The sequence below is a fragment of the Rhinoderma darwinii genome, chromosome 1, assembly GCF_050947455.1.
Source record: "Rhinoderma darwinii isolate aRhiDar2 chromosome 1, aRhiDar2.hap1, whole genome shotgun sequence".
Classification (NCBI taxonomy): domain Eukaryota; kingdom Metazoa; phylum Chordata; class Amphibia; order Anura; family Rhinodermatidae; genus Rhinoderma; species Rhinoderma darwinii.
The window spans coordinates 42,932,457-42,950,616 of NC_134687.1; the positions used below are offsets into that span (position 1 = coordinate 42,932,457).

At 40.6% G+C, this 18,160-nt stretch overlaps 1 protein-coding gene and 1 long non-coding RNA gene across 2 annotated transcripts in view; one reads left to right on the forward strand and one right to left on the reverse strand.

Moving 5' to 3' along the window:
* The window catches only part of LOC142749737 (uncharacterized), a 114,707-nt gene that overhangs the window by 87,942 nt on the left and 8,605 nt on the right, over nt 1-18,160 (forward strand). The gene's annotated exons all lie outside the window — the stretch shown is intronic.
* Nucleotides 1-18,160, reverse strand: part of WDR1 (WD repeat domain 1) — a 55,089-nt gene that overhangs the window by 8,939 nt on the left and 27,990 nt on the right. The window contains exons 6-13 of the mRNA XM_075858124.1: nt 17,395-17,472; nt 17,198-17,278; nt 14,970-15,203; nt 14,738-14,827; nt 10,164-10,318; nt 7,824-7,911; nt 5,909-6,019; nt 5,074-5,247 (exon numbers count right to left, since the gene is read on the reverse strand). Of these exons, the coding sequence (XP_075714239.1) occupies nt 5,074-5,247; nt 5,909-6,019; nt 7,824-7,911; nt 10,164-10,318; nt 14,738-14,827; nt 14,970-15,203; nt 17,198-17,278; nt 17,395-17,472 (1,011 nt within the window). The remainder of the gene's footprint in view (nt 1-5,073; nt 5,248-5,908; nt 6,020-7,823; nt 7,912-10,163; nt 10,319-14,737; nt 14,828-14,969; nt 15,204-17,197; nt 17,279-17,394; nt 17,473-18,160) is intronic.

The following is an 18,160-nucleotide window of genomic DNA, read 5'->3' on the forward strand; positions in this document are numbered from 1 at the left end:
AATTACGTCCGTAATTGACGGACGTATTTCGGCCGCAAGTCCCGGACCGAACACAGTGCAGGGAGCCGGGCTCCTAGCATCATACTTATGTACGATGCTAGGAGTCCCTGCCTCGCTGCAGGACAACTGTCCCGTACTGAAAACATGATTACAGTATGGGACAGTTGTCCTGCAGCGAGGCAGGGACTCCTAGCATCGTACATAAGTATGATGCTAGGAGCCCGGCTCCCTGCACGGTGTTCGGTCCGGGACTTGCGGCCGAAATACGTCCGTCAATTACGGACGTATTTAGTGTGTGTGCACATACCCTTAAACTTAAACAGTTGGAAATCAAGGAACCTTACCCTAATGTCCCATTTATACTCTAAAAACCGGCTGAACTCCTTTGAAAACTTGAGGCTCACATATCTTCTTCCCAGAAGTGACTTTTATAAATACTTACAGGTTAGACACTTTATAGCAACCTTAAAAAATCAGCATCCTATATGCAACATGAAACTTTTTAATTTATTAGCCAAACCTACTAAAATATTAAAGGGCATATACGACACATTATCAGGGCACGCTGATTTCTGCAAAACCCACAACATCTTGACATGGGAGCGGATGTTGGGGAAATCATTTGGGGAGGAGGAATGGAGGACGGCATACAAACAGATTCATAGTTCCTTGCAATGTAGCTCACATTTAGAAGCAACTCTTAAAACCCACCTACAATGGTACTATACTCCGGACAAATTACATCAAATATTTCCAACGGTGTCAGAAACATGTTGGAGGGGTTGCGGAACCAAAGGAACGTTGTTGCATGTGCTATGGGAATGTCCGAGTATACACGAATACTGGAGAGAGGTATTTGCTTTATTGGACTCAGTTTGAAATACGAATCCCTAAATCCCCTCAGCTAGCTTTACTGTTCTTACAGATAGAAGAGGTCCCCCCAAAATTCAGAACATTGACGTGCAAAATATTGGCGATGGCAAAATTAGTAGTGACCAGACACTGGAAGAGTATGGAGACACCCACTCAGGCAGAACTTTTACTATTAATTAATTCATCCTTTGCATATAAAAGAATAATAGCCTATGGTAATTTGAGTTTTACTAAATTCTCCAATGTATGGGAATGCTGGACAACATACCCCCTATGTCATCACATATAGCCCCTACATAACCTCAAACCAAATTGATAAATAAATGATTAACACCATATTTATACAATGTCTTTGAAGATATAAATGCTGCTAGCGATGTTACGATGTTACTTTGTTTACACGTTTTTTCTGTTGTAAATATATAAAGCAGTTATGTTGACTAAGATACTAACACATTTATTTGTGTTAATGACATGCGACATGTATATCTTGCATCTATTTTTTTTTCTTTTGTATGGAAAAAATTTTTGTATGAAAAAAATTGAATAAAAATCATTGAACAAGAAATAATTCAAGTGTGAACCCAGCATTAGGCCGTACGTTGGCAGAGTCCCTGTGCTGCCATATAGCGTCCCATACTACAGAATTCTCTTACTAGAACTGAATAGCTCCGTAATACGGCATCAGATGGAGCAGGCTACAATGCAGAGGTACAGCAGTCTCACAGAAGGTGCATTTGACGTCTGTGTATGGAGCCGTAAAATACATTTGTGAGCAGACGGCCTTAGTGAGTGTTTTTTCTGGATGCAAGAATTCAAGCATTTCTCGACCGCATTCGGCACCTCTGTGTGGTACCAGCTGAATTCATAAAGAAAACTAAAAATCGGCCAAACAAAACCAGATTACTTACCCAGGCAGTCAATTTGATCACATTTAATTCTCTACCTAATTCAATGTGGAGCAAGTCAGAACATCAGTACAGGAGAAAGTAAACAGAATTAGCGCTTTCGCCGCCAAGGACGTATGTAATACTTCGTGACTCGCTTGCCGCGACTACAATACAGCACCTAGAGCTTAGCTTAAAGAGGCTCTGTCACCAGATTCTCAAATCCCTGTCTCCTATTGCATGTGATCGGCGCTGCAATGTAGATAACAGTAACGTTTTTTGTTTTTTTTAAAACGTTCATTTTTGGCCAAGTTATGAGCTATTTTATATATATGCAAATGAGCTTTGAAATGGACAACTGGGCATTTTTTTTCGTTATGTCCAACTGGGCGTGTATTGTGTTTTTAACTGGGCGTGTTTACGTGTATGGCGCTGACCAATCAGTGACCAGTCAGCGTCATACACTCCTCTCCATTCATTTACACAGCAGCGATGTGCAGCCGCATACACAGAGATTAATGTTAATCAAGTGTCCTGATAATGAATACACATGACAATCCAGCCTGGACGTCATGTGTATTCAGAATCCTGACACTTCTGTCTCTTTTCTGTGAGACTCCGGCAAGGGAAACGAAATCTCGCGAGATTACGGAGATAAACGAGATTTCGTTTCCCTTGCTGGAAATCTCAAAGAAAAGAGTCAGAAGTGTCAGGATTCTGAATACACATGACGTCCAGGCTGGATGATCATGTGTATTCATTATCAGGACACTTGATTAACGTTAATCTTTGTGTATGCGGCTGCACATCGCTGCTGTGTAAATCAATGGAGAGGAGTGTATGACGCTGACTGGTCATTGATTGGTCAGCGTCATACACGTAAACACGCCCAGTTAAAAACACAATACACGCCCAGTCGGACAGAACGAAAAAAAAAAAACGCCCAGTTGTCCATTTCAAACCTCATTTGCATATATATATATATAAAATAGCTCATAACTTGGCCAAAAATGAACGTTTTAAAAAAAAAACAAAAAAAAAACACGTTACTGTTCTCTACATTGCAGCGCCGATCACATGCAATAGGAGATTGGCTTTAAAGAGGCTCTGTCACCAGATTCTCAAATCCCTAAGTTTAAGAAAACGAGACGTCACATATCTGATCACCCCCAGCACATCAGGCCACCACTATAAAAAGGTTTACTGGCATCTGGATTGTATAGCTCTTTGCCTCTTCAGTCCTGGTATCCCGTGAAGATACATGTGGACATAGACATAAGTGGCATGTATGAGCGCCACACATCTTGCACTTTTATTTTTAGGAGGCGTTATGTGCTTCAGGCTCTGCTTGGGTAAGACAGTCACAAACACGACTTTTTTTATGCATTATTTACAAAATGTTACACACTGATGCAAAACTGCATAAAGACACCCATGAGTGTAATGTAATGACATGTTCACAACGTGTCAGTGTCTACGAAGCGTATTGTGGCTTAAAATGATTTTTTTAAATATTTTATCATTCTGGTCCTATTCGCAGATATCAAAAGTGTGAAAAAAGCCCCGTTAACAGAAGGGTTAAAAGGGAAGATCCGCCATCAAACCATTTTTTTCTTATTGTGTTAATCCATCTAAAATTACAAAGAAAAATAGTGAAGCAACTTTGCAAATCTCCATTAAAAAAGCATGGTCTGTATTTACAGCTCCAATCCAGACCTAGGTATCTATGTTGTAATAGACTAGAAACAAATCACGTGTAGTCATATTGCAATCTATCGATCCCATACATTTGGTCTGTTAGCAAAACGTATGTTCGTAAGTAGTAAGGGACAGAAGATAGAAGTGAGTGACTGCAGGATCAAACTACACAGGGCTTATTTGACACATAGGCTCCATAGGAGCTATAGATTTAAAGGATTGAAAAGTTAGTCTATTTAAACATTTCCTTACAACCAACGCTAATCTAATAGTATACATGATGTAGATCAACTTGGTAATTTACTCTGTTAAAATTGTTGTTTTATCCACGCAAATTCTGTGTGAATCTACTGCCACCAGGCATCACGTCACGCTTCCTGTAATCTGCTGTCCACCCCGTTGTCAAGCAAAATCCATCCCTAGCTAGAGAGCAGAGTAGACGGCCTGCAGAAGGGCGGTGTGTGGGTGCGGTGTGTGTACTGCCTGTTTATACAAGTCTATGGAGAGGGGAGGGGGAGCATAAAGAGGGAATCAGCAACAGACACCCTGTATACAAGTCTATGGAGAGGGGAGAGCAGGTGGAAGAAAGAGTGAGAAAGATAGACATGCTGCATATATATATATATATATATATATATATATATATATATATATATAAATAAAAGTCTATGGAAAGGGGATGGGGAGCAGTAGCAGCGAGAGTAAGCCAGACACACAGACATGCTGCAGCTTCCTGGTAAGTCTCACCCCAGTGTTGGATTCTCAGCTACACTGCTCATTACTGCTGTATAATGTCCTCCATCCTGCTGTAACTTCTATGTATGTAATAGATAGAAGAGGAGAGTCCTGCTCTCCCATCTCTGTGTGTGCTGTGTATAGGAGGCATGATAGCAGTTAAGCTCCACCCACTAGCTCAGATACAACTTAGAATTAGAGATAAAGCCTGCAGAGGGGAAAACTGCTAAATAATGCAGAATACAAGTCATATAAATGGCCGGAAATAGTGGGTTCCATAGGGTGTGTCCACAGAATTCTGTCGTCTTGGACGGAATCAATAGCGCAGCTGACTGCGCTATTGCTTCCGTCCAAAACTACGGAACCCTGTCACAACGGTAACAGACGGAAACCGTTAGCTAGGTTTCCGTCACCATGGAGTTCAATGGTGAGGGAAACAGAAGCAGAGGTTTCCGTTTGACTTTCTGCTGAGGGTTTAACCCGGCTGAAACCTCCGACAGAACACCTGAGCGGAAATTAACGCGGATGTGAACAGGCCCTAATTCACATGATATTACTTATTCTGAAAAGTTAGTCATGCTTTAAGACTATTTGCCAAGTTGATTCATCTTCCATTCTAGATGCAATGGAACAATAAAACGATTATTCGTCAGTGTTCAGATTAACAGCTTATTGAATAATGGAGGAGTGGAAACCATGTTCAGATTACCTGACCAGAACCTAGAACATTGTTAAAGCTGCAATATAAAACTACATCAGCAACGACTCGCCAGAGGCTTGAAAGTAAATGGGAATTATATGTCCCACAATGCACTTCTTCTCAATGATACGACATGCCGAATGTCCTGAGCTACAGCGGGGTCTCCCTCAATCTACTTACTGCATATCCATCAGCAACAGTGAAGACTGTGACCCCTCTGTTCACATCAGTCGCAGCAAGAAAGGCACCGTCGTTGGAATAGGCGAGGCTGGTGACGGCAGCCTTGACTAGCAGAGACTTCCCCTCGTCCTTCAGAGAATTTCCTTGAATGGAATATAGATGGATGTTGCCATCCTACCAAAAAAAAGAGAAACAGAACACGTGAACTTCAGATAGAACAGAAACAATTCATGAACATTAATCTTTAACATGTGCATTTACTTTGATGCTTAGTCTTCACAGACATTAAGATCTTAAGATTTGAATTCTGGGATTTGTAGTCTTTACACCACTGTACAGTAATCTGAGAAAACCTGTACTACAGCTTTATAGATCATAGAAGCTGTTCGGGGGGGTGTGACAACATTCTTATCAACGGTTTCCAATGACAAGCATAACGGAGTGCAGCTCTGGAGTATAATACAGGCTGTAACTCAGGTTCAGTACAAGATGAGAAATATAATGTTTCCACAAAGTATCTCAACTTATTTATATTATCTCTTCATAAAACTGTAAAACGTTGCTCAGAAGGTGGAGACGTACATTAAAAAGGGGTTGTCTTACCAGGCCAACCCTTTTTTTAAATATGAAGCTGGCTCTGCAATAACCTGATGGCGCGGTTCTGGCTTCTCAAATCCCCAGCAATTGCTTTTTTTACCAGGGAAAACCACTTCTGGCCCTTCAACGTAGCATTACATGACGGTCCATGTGATGCTTAGGAAAATTGGGTTTGCAAGAGCATTTAGAGGGAGTAAAAAAAAAAAAAAAAAAAAAGTAACACTGGCGAGCTACTTACCGCACCACCAACTGCGACTTCTCCGGAGTCTGGGTGAATAGCAACAGTTTCCGGCTCATACTCCAAAGAGTCAATGACAGAAACCTTCTTCTTGTCTTTCAGAAGCACAATCTGTGGAAAGAGAAAGCAAATTAAATGCCATGTTCTTCACGGTCCATGGAGGCAATGTTGTACAGACCAGATATCTTCCCCATGTCCGAGGAGATGAAGAACAGGTCTCAGGGACCATGCTGTAAAACGGCAGAGAAATCGGAAGCAGAATGCCTTCAAACATCTGCCCATTGATTGCAATGGGAAAACTGCGTTTTGTTCCGACGGACCGTTGTTCTACGCGGCCGTTTTGAAAAACGGCCACGAAAAAGAAGTGCCGGTCAATTCTTGAGCCGTTTTTGGAGCGGTTTCTCAAACTTTATTGAAAACCGCTCCAAAAACGACCGTAAAAATGCAGTGAAAAACGCAGCGAAAATCGCAAGTGGCTTAAAAACGTCTGAAAATCAGGAGCTGTTTTCCCTCAAAAAAAGCTCCGTATTTTCAGACGTTTTTGGTTAAACGTGTGAACATAGCCTTATACTGCACCTCTATTGAGGAGGCCTGCATACGCAGAACTCACACAGTGGTTACAAATCACCTGCTCGCCAATCGTAATAGGGACAATAATATAACAGAATGATCGGTTCAATAAACTTTATTTACAACGTATCTGACAACCCTATTCAAACTTTCCAGCTTTAATAAACTCAGGGAAAGAAAAAAAAAATAATAATCAATACTGCGGAAGGCTTGTTAAGCGACCATTGTGCAAATTGAGAGTCAATGTCCCGTGATATTGACTAAACAATGCATGGTGGAAAAATGTTTAAATAGACCAGAGGTTTGCATTCCTATAAAGTTTCTGCCTCACCCACCTCCTCAAAAGGAAGACATCCAATATTAAAGAGGCTCTGTCACCACATTATAAGTGCCCTATCTCCTACATAAGGAGATCGGCGCTATAATGTAGGTGACAGCAGTGCTTTTTATTTAGAAAAACGAGAGATTTTAGATTTATGCCAATTACTTTCTTAATGCCCAACTGGGCGTGTTTTTACTTTAGACCAAGTGGGCGATGTACAGAGGAGGGTATGACGCAGACCAATCAGCGTCATGTACTCCTCTCCATTCATTTAGTCAGCGCATAGTGACACTGCGTTATTCACTATGTGCTGTCTTATACTGACATATTAACATTACTGAAGTGTTGACAGTGAATAGATATTCCTTCCAGCCATAACGCGATGTCTATTCACAATCCCGACACTTCGTTAACGTTTCTGTGGTACTTACAGCAGAGCAAGCGTAATCTTGCGAGATCACGCTCTAAATGACAGGTTACAGCGATATTACGCTTTGATCTGCTGTAAGTACCACAGAAACGTTACCGAAGTGTCGGGATTGTGAATAGACATCCCGTCCTGGCTGGAGGTGATGTCTATTAACTGTCAAGACACTTCAGTAACGTTAATGTGTCAGTATAAGACAGCACATACTGATCTAGCAGGATCCCTATGCGCTGACTAAATGAATGGAGAGAAGTGTATGACGCTGATTGGTCACTGATTGGTCAGCGTCATACACTCTTCTGTACAACGCCCACTTGGTCTAAAGTAAAAACACGCCCACTTGGGCATTAAGAAAGTAATTAGCATAAATCTAAAATCTCTCGTAACGTGGTAAAAATAGATCGTTTTTCTAAATAAAAAGCATTACTGTCACCTACATTATAGCGCCGATCTCCTTATGTAGGAGACAGGGCACTTATAATGTGGTGACAGAGCCTCTTTAAAGACTTCATCTTAAATCTGACAAATTTACAGCGGAAAGTCGGTTTTACTTACACAAATACTCAGTGAAAAAAAAAAAAGTGTAAAGCATTTACCTGGCCAATGCACACGGTGACCGCATACCCTCCAGTGCCAACAGCAATGCTTTTCGGTTGGACATCTAACTTCACAGCATTCTGAGGGCTTAAGTGAAGAGAAAAAAAAAATTAAATTCAAATATGAAATTATAATATATATATATATATAAAAAACTAAGATGAAACACGCAAATCATGTACAGATCCTGCCTGTATTACAGTCCAGAGCTGCATTCACAATTTCATGCCTCAGGGTTGAACTCTCCCACAATTCGTTGCTTATTTAGCGTCTACACAGAGCTTGTGCTTGGCATTCCAAAAAAAAAAAAAAAATAAATGTGTCAGACACTGATCTAAAGTAGGAAAAACTAATTTGATAGAGCCTTTTAAACGGGCCATGAAAACTAGTGCTGATCGTTTACGTTTTTCACAAGAATCAATGATCGCTATGCATGGAGATGAGCGGTTGTTACTATGATCGTTCGTCAACTTACATTTCCATCATGTCAGAAGCACAACTTCCGGTTTACACAGCGAAACGTGCTGCCTACAACGATAATATTTAGTGCTGCAAAAAAGATACGATCAGCCTCTCGTTGCCGTTTACACAGGGCAATGATCGGGAACTTTTGTTAACTCTTCCAATGTATTATAATAGCTCAGCTTGGCAGAAAAAAATAAAGTCATTACACCCTAAATAAAAGGATGTTCTTGAATAAAAACCACTAAACACTGGGCTCAGAAGTAATGGTAAAGGGGGTTTTGAAAGTGCATTTATTGCGGCCGAGGCTTCAAGGGATCGCCTCGCCGACTTCCTAGTGATCACAGAACATGACTGTTCGATCTACATGCAGAATATGAGTCTTAGGCCACATGCACAAACTTATTTTTGCAGCCGCAATTCACCCGCAAACCTGCGGGTGACTTGCGGCCCCATGCGTTTCAATGGTCCCATGCACACGACTTTAGTTTCCACGGTCCGTGCATTGCCCAGGAGCCTGGACCGCAAAAAGTTAGAACATATCTTATTACAGCCGTATTTTGCAGTCCAGGCTCATAGAAATGAATGCACGCAGCCATGTGCACGTCCCGCGGTTGACACTTCGCGCCCGTCCGAGCCGCAAATCACGGATGTGCACACTACTACGGTCGTGTGCTTGAGGCCTTAGGGCAGGGTAACATGCTCACGATGCGTATCACGTGCGGATTTTTCTGTGGCCAATCCAAAGAGCAAGACAGTAGCAGTAAAGTAAATGAGATCGCAAGTAATTTAATCTACACATAGAAAAAATATTCCTCACGTAAAACGACCTGCGCTGCCGATATTATAGACCACAGCATGTCAACTTATCTTACGCCTTAGCGTTGTATCGGAGTTCATAAAACAACCGCGCCAAAATCTGGATCGGTTCAAAATGTAAAATCTGCATCTAAGAACGCAATATTCAGTGTGGATTGTACCTGCGTTTTTCTGCCGTTTTGATGCAGCGCGTGCATGTAGCCTAAAAACCTAATGGCTGTGCATAGGAATATAATTACAATAAGTCATGACTAACGAAACGTAGTTGCATGCAAAAAAAATTAACATAAAAAACACAAATTAACTAAACTAATAATGCACAAACAATTGTCATTTTCAGATATTTTATTGAGCACGTTGAGTCCACAGTGCAGGGAGAAAAAACTATTCTAATAACCTGTAGATCCCAGTTAGCAGCAATCCCATCCCCCAGATGTTTCCTGCAGCTGCAAAGAAGATTTACACAACGTTGAGTAAGAATTTTGGATATTCCCCCTTGCAGAGGTTTTCCAGTTCATCAATATTTCTGGGATGCCTTTGTGTGTACAGTCCCCTTCACATCTTACCACAGCATCGGAGTACGGTTAAAAGGTCAGGATCTAACTTGGCCCGTCCCAAACACAAATCATTATCTTTTTCAATCATTCTGTAGATTTAGGCTTCGTTCACATCTGCGTAGGGGGTTCCGTTCGTGGGCTCCGTCAGGGGAACCCATAGCTTTATTAGCAGTCCCACTGATTTCAATGGTAGGCCATATCGAGCAGTGAGGCGTAGCGGGAAAGGGGGGTGTTCAGGATCCCAATTCTGGCAAACCATTATAATTTTCCATTCCAGTAATACCCACAACACAGAGGTTCACTTATTTTTTCACCCTGCACTGTGGAGGTTTATTCAATGTGCTCTCAGTCAATCTCTCAATTGCTTTGAATTAGCCCTCAAGTATTTTATTTCTTTTACCTATAAAATGTTAGTTTTTATAATAAAATGTAACAATCTATGGTTAGTGTTATGGTATGTCCAATATCCATAAACAGTGACATCACCAGCAATACACAAACCTGTAGGCCTGGTCCGTGACATTCGTGAAACGCACTGTATCGTCCATGCTGCAAGTGACTAGTTGGTTAGAGCGGTCAATAGCCATACTGGACACCTGGTTTGTGTGGCCTTTGCCAGAGAAGGTGTCATTCTCCCCCGTCTCAGCATCAAGATAATGTATGGCCAAAAGTTAAGGGAAAAAAATAAATAAAAAAATGAGATATCGATCTATCCATCTAAACAAGACCTCTGCAAGTGCTCTGAAATATAAAATGTCCTATATCCCACCCCACACAAGGTCTCCCATTGGACTTCCCACACCAAAATCCGACCATTGACTGATCCCAGGGAAAGTCCCTGGGTTTGGTGGACAATCGAAGATTTCTGGTCAGCTTAAGAAAATAATTAATTCTATACGTAATCACTAAAAAGTGTTTTCCCACAGACAGCCCATGACATACACACTGGATGTGCCATAAAAGTCAAATTAGTGGAGTGTCCGAGCGGGCTTGAATGTTTCTGTATCTTCATTCAATTTTAAAAGGAAAGTGAGAATGCTTGTAGGAGCCTTCCCCCATAAGGAACCTCCATACCCCAAATCAGCAGAGGTTCCAGCAGTCAGACATTTATAGCACATCTACTGGAAAAAGCATATAACAGACGGAACAGAATACAACGAAAGTGTGACGAGAGCCATACACACATCAGTCACTCCTGCCAGTACATCCGTGTGGAAGCTTCTGCAGATGTACCAAAGACCAGAGGAGTCTGTACGTTGGTAACCGGCAGGGAGGGAGGAAGATCGTTGTATTGCCCGGCTTACTCTTATAAAATTATGTGCCCCCATATAAAGAGGAACGGATTCATTTAAAAGGAGAAAAAGTCATCACTGTCTTCAAGAATAGAGCTGAAATTCCCTTTATGGAAATATTATTTCTACAACACTCAGACAACAGTGAGACTACAATGTGAAGCAGCTCAGCGTCTGGGGATTGTGGAATAAGTGTGCAGGACAGATGAAGGAGAGACACACAGACTTACAGGACTGCGGACGAGAGCCTATAGAATAGTACACAATCTAAATGCCCCTGTTCTTACAGAACGCCCCGGGTACCTGGTCAGGTTTTTAGCTCTGTTCAGGCTAGTGTCACGTATTGCCTCTTTAATGGAGGTCATAACGCTGTGATGGATCTTTTTACAACGGATTTTCACGAAGAAACACCATTTACTTTGATCTTTGACAAAAAAAAATTCAAAATAAATTCAACCCTTTAACCCCTTAACGACCAAGGACGAAAATGAACGTCATGGTCGGCTGCTAGTTCCCGCACCATGACGTTCATTTTCGTCCGCATTTCAAACTGTCACTCTGTGTTTACACAGAGTGACAGACCCGCGCTGACAGTTGTCCCCGACAGCTGAGACATCAGTCTTGCCGGACAGCGGACCATCGCCGCTGATTTCGGCAGTTAACCCCTTAAGTGCGGCGACGGATTGCCGTCGCCGCATTTAAGTGGTTTGAAGCACATCAGCAGCCCCCACGAAGTGATCGTGGGGGCTACCGATGCTTGCCACGGCAATCGGAGGTCAGATAATGACCTCCGGGTTGCCACGCACGGAAGGCTCGGAGGAACAGGCTCCGGCCGTTCCTCCTCTGCTTCCTGTCAGTGTGACAGTCACGTCACAATGACAGTTAGAGTACATTACACTACGTGTGTAGTGTAATGTACTCTAGCAGCGATCAAAGCTGCAAGACTAAGTGTCCCCTAGTGGGACAAGTTAAAAAAGTAAAAAGTAATAAAAATGTTTTAAAAAAAAGTGTAAAAATAAAAGTTATAAGTTCTATAAACAATAAATGCTTTTTTTCCTATAATAAGACTTTTATTATAGAAAAAAAATGAACACGTTAAAGTACACATATTTGGTATCACCGCGTTCGTAACGAACCCAACTATAAAACTATAATGTTATTTTTCCCGCACGATGAACACCCCAAAAAAAATAAATCAATAAAAAAACTACGACAGAATCGCAATTTTTTGGGTCACCACCGCTCCCTAAATAAAGAATAAAAAGTGATCAAAAAGTCGCATGTACCCGAAAATAGTACCAATAAAAACTTCAATCCGTCCCGCAAAAAACAAGCCCTTACACAGCTTTTTTGACTAAAAAATTAAAAAATTACGGCTCTCAGAATATGGTGACAGAATTTTTTTTTTCTATAAATAAGTCATTTTATTGCGCAAACGCTAAAAAAAAGGACCAAACCTATATACATATGGTATCGCCGTAATCGTACCAACCCGCAGAATAAAGTAAAAATGTCATTTATAGCGTACGGTGAGCGCCGCAAAAAAAACCCCTAAAAAACGGTGTCAGAATTCCTGTTTTTTGCTCAGGATTGCAAAAAAATTGAATAAAAAGTGATCCAAAAAAAAAAAAAAAAAAAAAAAAAAAAAAAAAAAAAAAAAAAAAAAAAAAAAAATCGCATGTACCCCAAAATGGTACCAATGAAAACTACAGATTGTCCCGCACCAAATAAGCCCTCACGCAGCTCTAATGATGGAAAAATAAAAAAGTTATGGCTCTTGGAAAGCAGGGAGTGAAAATCTAAAATATGAAAGCAAAAAATGGATCAGTCCTGAAAGGGTTAATTCATTTCTAATGAAAAAAACGTATGACCACATGTGGGGTATTTCCGTACTCGGGAGAAATTGCTTTATAAAAAAAATGGTTGTTTTATTCCTCCTTTATCCCTTGTGAAAATGAGAAAATGCAACATTTTAGTGGAAAAAAATGTTGATATTAATTTTCGCGCCCTAATTCTAATAAACTCTGCAAAAGACCCGTGGGGTGTAAATGCTCACTATACCCCTAGAAAAATTCCTTGAAGGTTTTTCCAAAATGGGGTCACTTTTGGTGGGTTTCCACTGTTTTGGTCCCTCCAGTGCATTGCAAATGCGACATTGCACCGAAAACCATTCCAGCAAAATCATAAATCCAAATGGCGCTCCTTCCCTTCTGAGCCCTGCTGTGGGTCCAAACAGCAGTTTATTACCACATATGGGGTATTGTCGTAATCGGGAGACATTGCTTTACAAATGTTGGGGTGCATTTTCTTCGTTATTCCTTGTAAATAATAAAAATTTCTATGTTGTTTCAGAAAAAAAGTACATTTTAATTCTTACAGACTAATTTCAATATATTTAGCGAAAAACCTGTGTGGTCAAAATGCTAACTATACCCCTAGATAAATACCTTAAGGGGTCTAGTTTTCGAAATGGGGTCGTTTATGGGGAGTTTCTATCGTTCTGGCAGCTCAAAGCCTCTCCAAATGTACATTGGGGCCTAAAACATTTTCAAGCAAAATATGAGTCCTGAAAGCCTCCGGGTGCTCCCTTCCTTTTGGGTCCTGCCGTGTGTCCAGGCAGCGCATTAGGGCCACAATGTTGGTATTTTTGAAAACAGGAGAAACAGGGTGATAGATTTTGTGGTGTGTTTCTTCATTCTCATGGTCGCTTTACAAAGAAATTGGTCTTCAAACTGATACTTTTATGAAAAAAAGTGAAATTTTTTTTTTTCACCTGCTATGTATTAAATTTAGCAAAAAACTGTGGGGTCAAAATACTTACTATACCCTTAGGTAAATACCTTAAGGGGTCTAGTTTTCTAAATGGGGTCATTTGTGGGGGGTTTCCACCATTCTGACACCTATGAGCCTCTGAAAACCTGGTTTGGTGCAGGAAAACAAAAATGTACTTCAAAATTTATAAAATTATTATTCAATTTGTAAGTCCTCTAAATTGCTGAAAATGTATTTTATTTTTTCAAAAGTGCTGCCAAAATGGAGTAGAGAGATAGAAATATATATTTAATTAAAAAAATTGTACAGTATGTGTGTACATATTGCAGTTAAAAATAGGGGAAAATGGTAATTTTTACAAAATTTCTTCCATTTTTCTATTTTTTAATTAATTTCCACAAATCGTATCAGTCTACTTTTACAACTAAAATAAAGTACAACATGTGACGAAAAAACAATGTCAGAATTACTTGGATATTCAAAACTTTCACAGAGTTATTCTCTGATAAAGTCAGACATACCAGATTTGACAAATCTGGCTTGGTCATTAAGGTACAAACATGCCCGGTCATTAAGGGGTTAAAGAGTCGTCCTATTTTGGGCCTTCATGACGCAGAGATTTCTTTTTTGCATTACCGAATTCAGAAAGCCATTGACCAAGGCATCTAAGGGGGTTCAGCAAACATGACAGCCGACACAGTTCCCGTGTTCACTCAATTCCCATGCCGTAATACAGCGTAGTGCAGGAAGTACCTGGTCCCCACCCCGTACCATTACAGCGCTGTGCCGGGAAGGGGTTAAAATAGAAATTAAGAAATCTTCCACTGCCTAGTTTACCTCCTGTAACACAATTTCAGAGATTTCTTTTGACGCTCTTTTTATTTTTAAATGATAGGAAAACCCCTTTTTGGAAGTGATGGTATACTCCCCGGTCCCTTTGTACCCCGGATCTCTAGGACATACGGATGATAGGAGTACCCTTTAATGTAAGGAGCTTTTTAGAAAAAGGATATTGATATGCCCGTCGTGGCTGCCTGTATAAATTGTGGATCGGCCATCATTTTTGTGGACAGTCATGCACTGGATTGATTTGCTGTGACCCTAAAAAAAAAATAAAAAAAAAAAATTATAAATCAAACCGGTCAACCCTAAACCATTCATAAAACGTCATTTTGGTGCAATAATCTTCTCCATATCCATTTGAAAGAAAAAAAATAAATGCGGGAATAAATTTACTGTGTACCTTGACCACACGTATGGGCCGGTTTGGGTTATTCTTGTCCAAATAATTGATGTAGCCAGACAGAGAAACACTCAGCAAGTAATCTTTCTGCCACAAGCATCCCAACTGCTGATCGAGCGTATCTGTTCCCAGCCCGAACGTGGTGACTGCTGAGTTAGCCGCAACATCCCAGATTTTAGCAGTTTTGTCTCCAGATGCAGAAAGGAGTTGGGTGCCGTCAGCACTCCAGCTAATCTGTAGTAAAACAAAGATCCATTTATTACAGCAGGACGACTGGCGGGACCAGGACACTTGCCGAGTTAGAAAGGAGACTGGGGTAAAACTTGTACACACTGCGGAAAAATTATAAAATTAAAACAAAGGAGTTCTGGTATTTTTACCAACATCCCAGTGGTAGTATGAACGATGTTCGGCTTATGCGCCAGAATGTATCCAAATGTATCCATTTACCCGGCATAGACCAAAAGGTGTCCTTTTGGCATTTGTCGTTCTGGTTTGAATAGGTAAACTTTTTCCCTGTATACAATAGTGTAGTAGACCACGCGGTTCTATAAAGAGATAGAATCATATTATGCCGTATTCTTAGCGATGTGTTAATTCGTAATGCTCCGCCCATAGACTGTACAGCACTCCGGTCCTAACCATGGCCGCTGATGTGACTGGACACATCCATTAGACGCTTACATTGAAAAACACTGTGCATGGGAAACTACAGTAGGGCACGCAGTAACGTGCGCAGTGTTTTTGAATGGAGGCTGCTGATAAATTTGTCGGGTCACATGCTCATCCCTCAGCGGCCATGATTGGGATCGGAACAGCGTACAGTCTATGGAGAAGACTGTTCTAAACAAGTGAGCGGAGCTTTACAAAAATGAACACGTCCGCGCTGATCTGTTAGCCACATTATATTAATAAGTGGCATACAACGCGATTTCCAAGGAGTGCAAAATAACGGAGGCCTAAAAGAAAACCTGACAGCTCAGCTGACAGGTCTGTTTCAATAAATACTTGCATTCCTCATATAACAATCCTAGAGTACCTTTTCTTAGAATCTGTGTTATGCTCAGTTCCTCTGTTATTCTTCCTGGAAATGCATGACTAAACTGACAACAGGGTGATACCATGCCACTTTTCATTAAGGCCTATATAGTCTGACACTGTCCAATCAGTTCCAACTATGAAATTGTGTAGGGACATTCCTAATTGACAAAAGGAATGGCCACCTGGATAAATTTGGAGTGCGGCAAAAACTTTTACTAAGCATAAGACGGCCAAATGTAGTGCAAGTAGACTTAGAGGCTGTCACCACATTATAAGTACATAATGTAAGTACAGTATATATTGTACCTGATGTGATCGGCGCTGTAATGTAGATTACAGTAGTGTTTTTTATTTAGAAAAATGATAATTTTTGACGGAGTTATGACCTATTTTAGCTTTATGCTAATGAGTTTCTCAATGGACAATTGGCCGTGTTTTACTGTATGACCATGTGGGCGTTGTACAGAGGAGTGTATGACGCTGACCAATCAGTGACCAATCAGCGTCATACACTTCTCTCCATTCATTTACACAGAACATAGCTATATCTTTGTGTGCAGCCACATAAACATACTATAACATTACTGCAGTGTCCTGACAACGAATATACATTACCTCCAGCCAGGACGGGATGTGTATTCAGAATCCTGTCACTTCTGTAGGGTCTCTGTGATATTTACAGCAAGTCAAGCGTAATCTCGTTTGACATTACAGGTTCCATCGTAATCTCGCAAGATTACGCTTGCCTTTAGATAAGATTACTATGTGCAGAATAAATGAATGGAGAGAAGTGTATGACGCTGATTGGTCACTGATTGGTCAGGGTCATACACTTCTCTCCACAACGCCCACTTGGTCATATAGTAAAACACGCCCAGTTGTCCATTAAGAAACTCATTAGCATAAAGCTAATATAGGTCATAACTAATGATTGTTTTTCTAAATAAATAAAAAAACACTGTTGTAATCTACATTACAGCGCCGATCACATCATGTACAAGATAGGGCACTTATAATGTGGTGACAGAGCCTCTAAGTCATGTTGTGGATTTGAAAATTTGCAGTGGAGGAATGTGCTACACATGTATTGTACTGCATTTGCAGCAGGTCGTCGGTGGTCTTTTCTCCTATGGTGCAGGGATACTCTGCTAGATGTTCTTAAACTTTTTCTGCTTTGAAAAACTTACTGCATAAATTCCTCCATCGTGAGCCTTTTCATTTCCAAGAGAGCAGATTTTTTCAGCAGTTTTTCCATCGTACAGGAAAATCTATTAAAAAATATACACAATATTGGTAAAATAACAGAATCATATAAAAGCATCAGTAAATGATGCCAAAGACCACTCAACGAATTGTTGCATGTTCACCATTTCCCCCACATTACCTGGCCATCAGCACTGGCGGTGGCAAATCTGTTGCCATCGGGTGTAAATCGTACACAATTGACAAACCGGCTGTGGTCCTGCAATGGAAAACAAGTACATTTAATTTAAAAAAAAAAAATTATATATATATTTTTTTTTTACTAGAACAACATTATAAATCAGAAGGGGCCCTTTGCCCAGTTAGTTACAATCGCAGGAGAGGACGGTTTAGAAAAAAAAACAAGAAAAACAAACAAAAAAAAAAAAAAAAACACAGCAAGCCAACCCCAGGGCTGTCCTAAAACAAAAAAAAGGTAGGGGGTGCTCTTAATCATGCGTCATCGTGATGCTAACTATAGTACTTCCCGCGTCCCTGGAGGGCATTGGAAATTAGGGACTTGGCGCAAGACTGACTATACTAGTACATTAGAAAATGGCCTCAACTTATAGTTTTAATTCATTTGGAGATCATGTTTTACTGCCTAGATATCACCTTAAAAAGTGTTAGGAGAGGGAGGGGGGTGGGGGAGAAAAAAAAAATTCAGACAATAGTGTACAAACACATATATAATATATCGCCCATACACACACACCTTTTCTAGCCATGTTCTAGGACACAGTTAGATGTGGCGAGTGACAAGTTGTGGGTGTAGATCAGCAGAGACAATTTAGGAAGAAGCCCCCAGTGGAGAAGTAACGATTGACACAGGACGTCTGCTTTACTTTCCGAGGAAGCGTTAGTTGTATCATTTGTCACACTTGGGTCCATTACAAGAAGTGAATGAA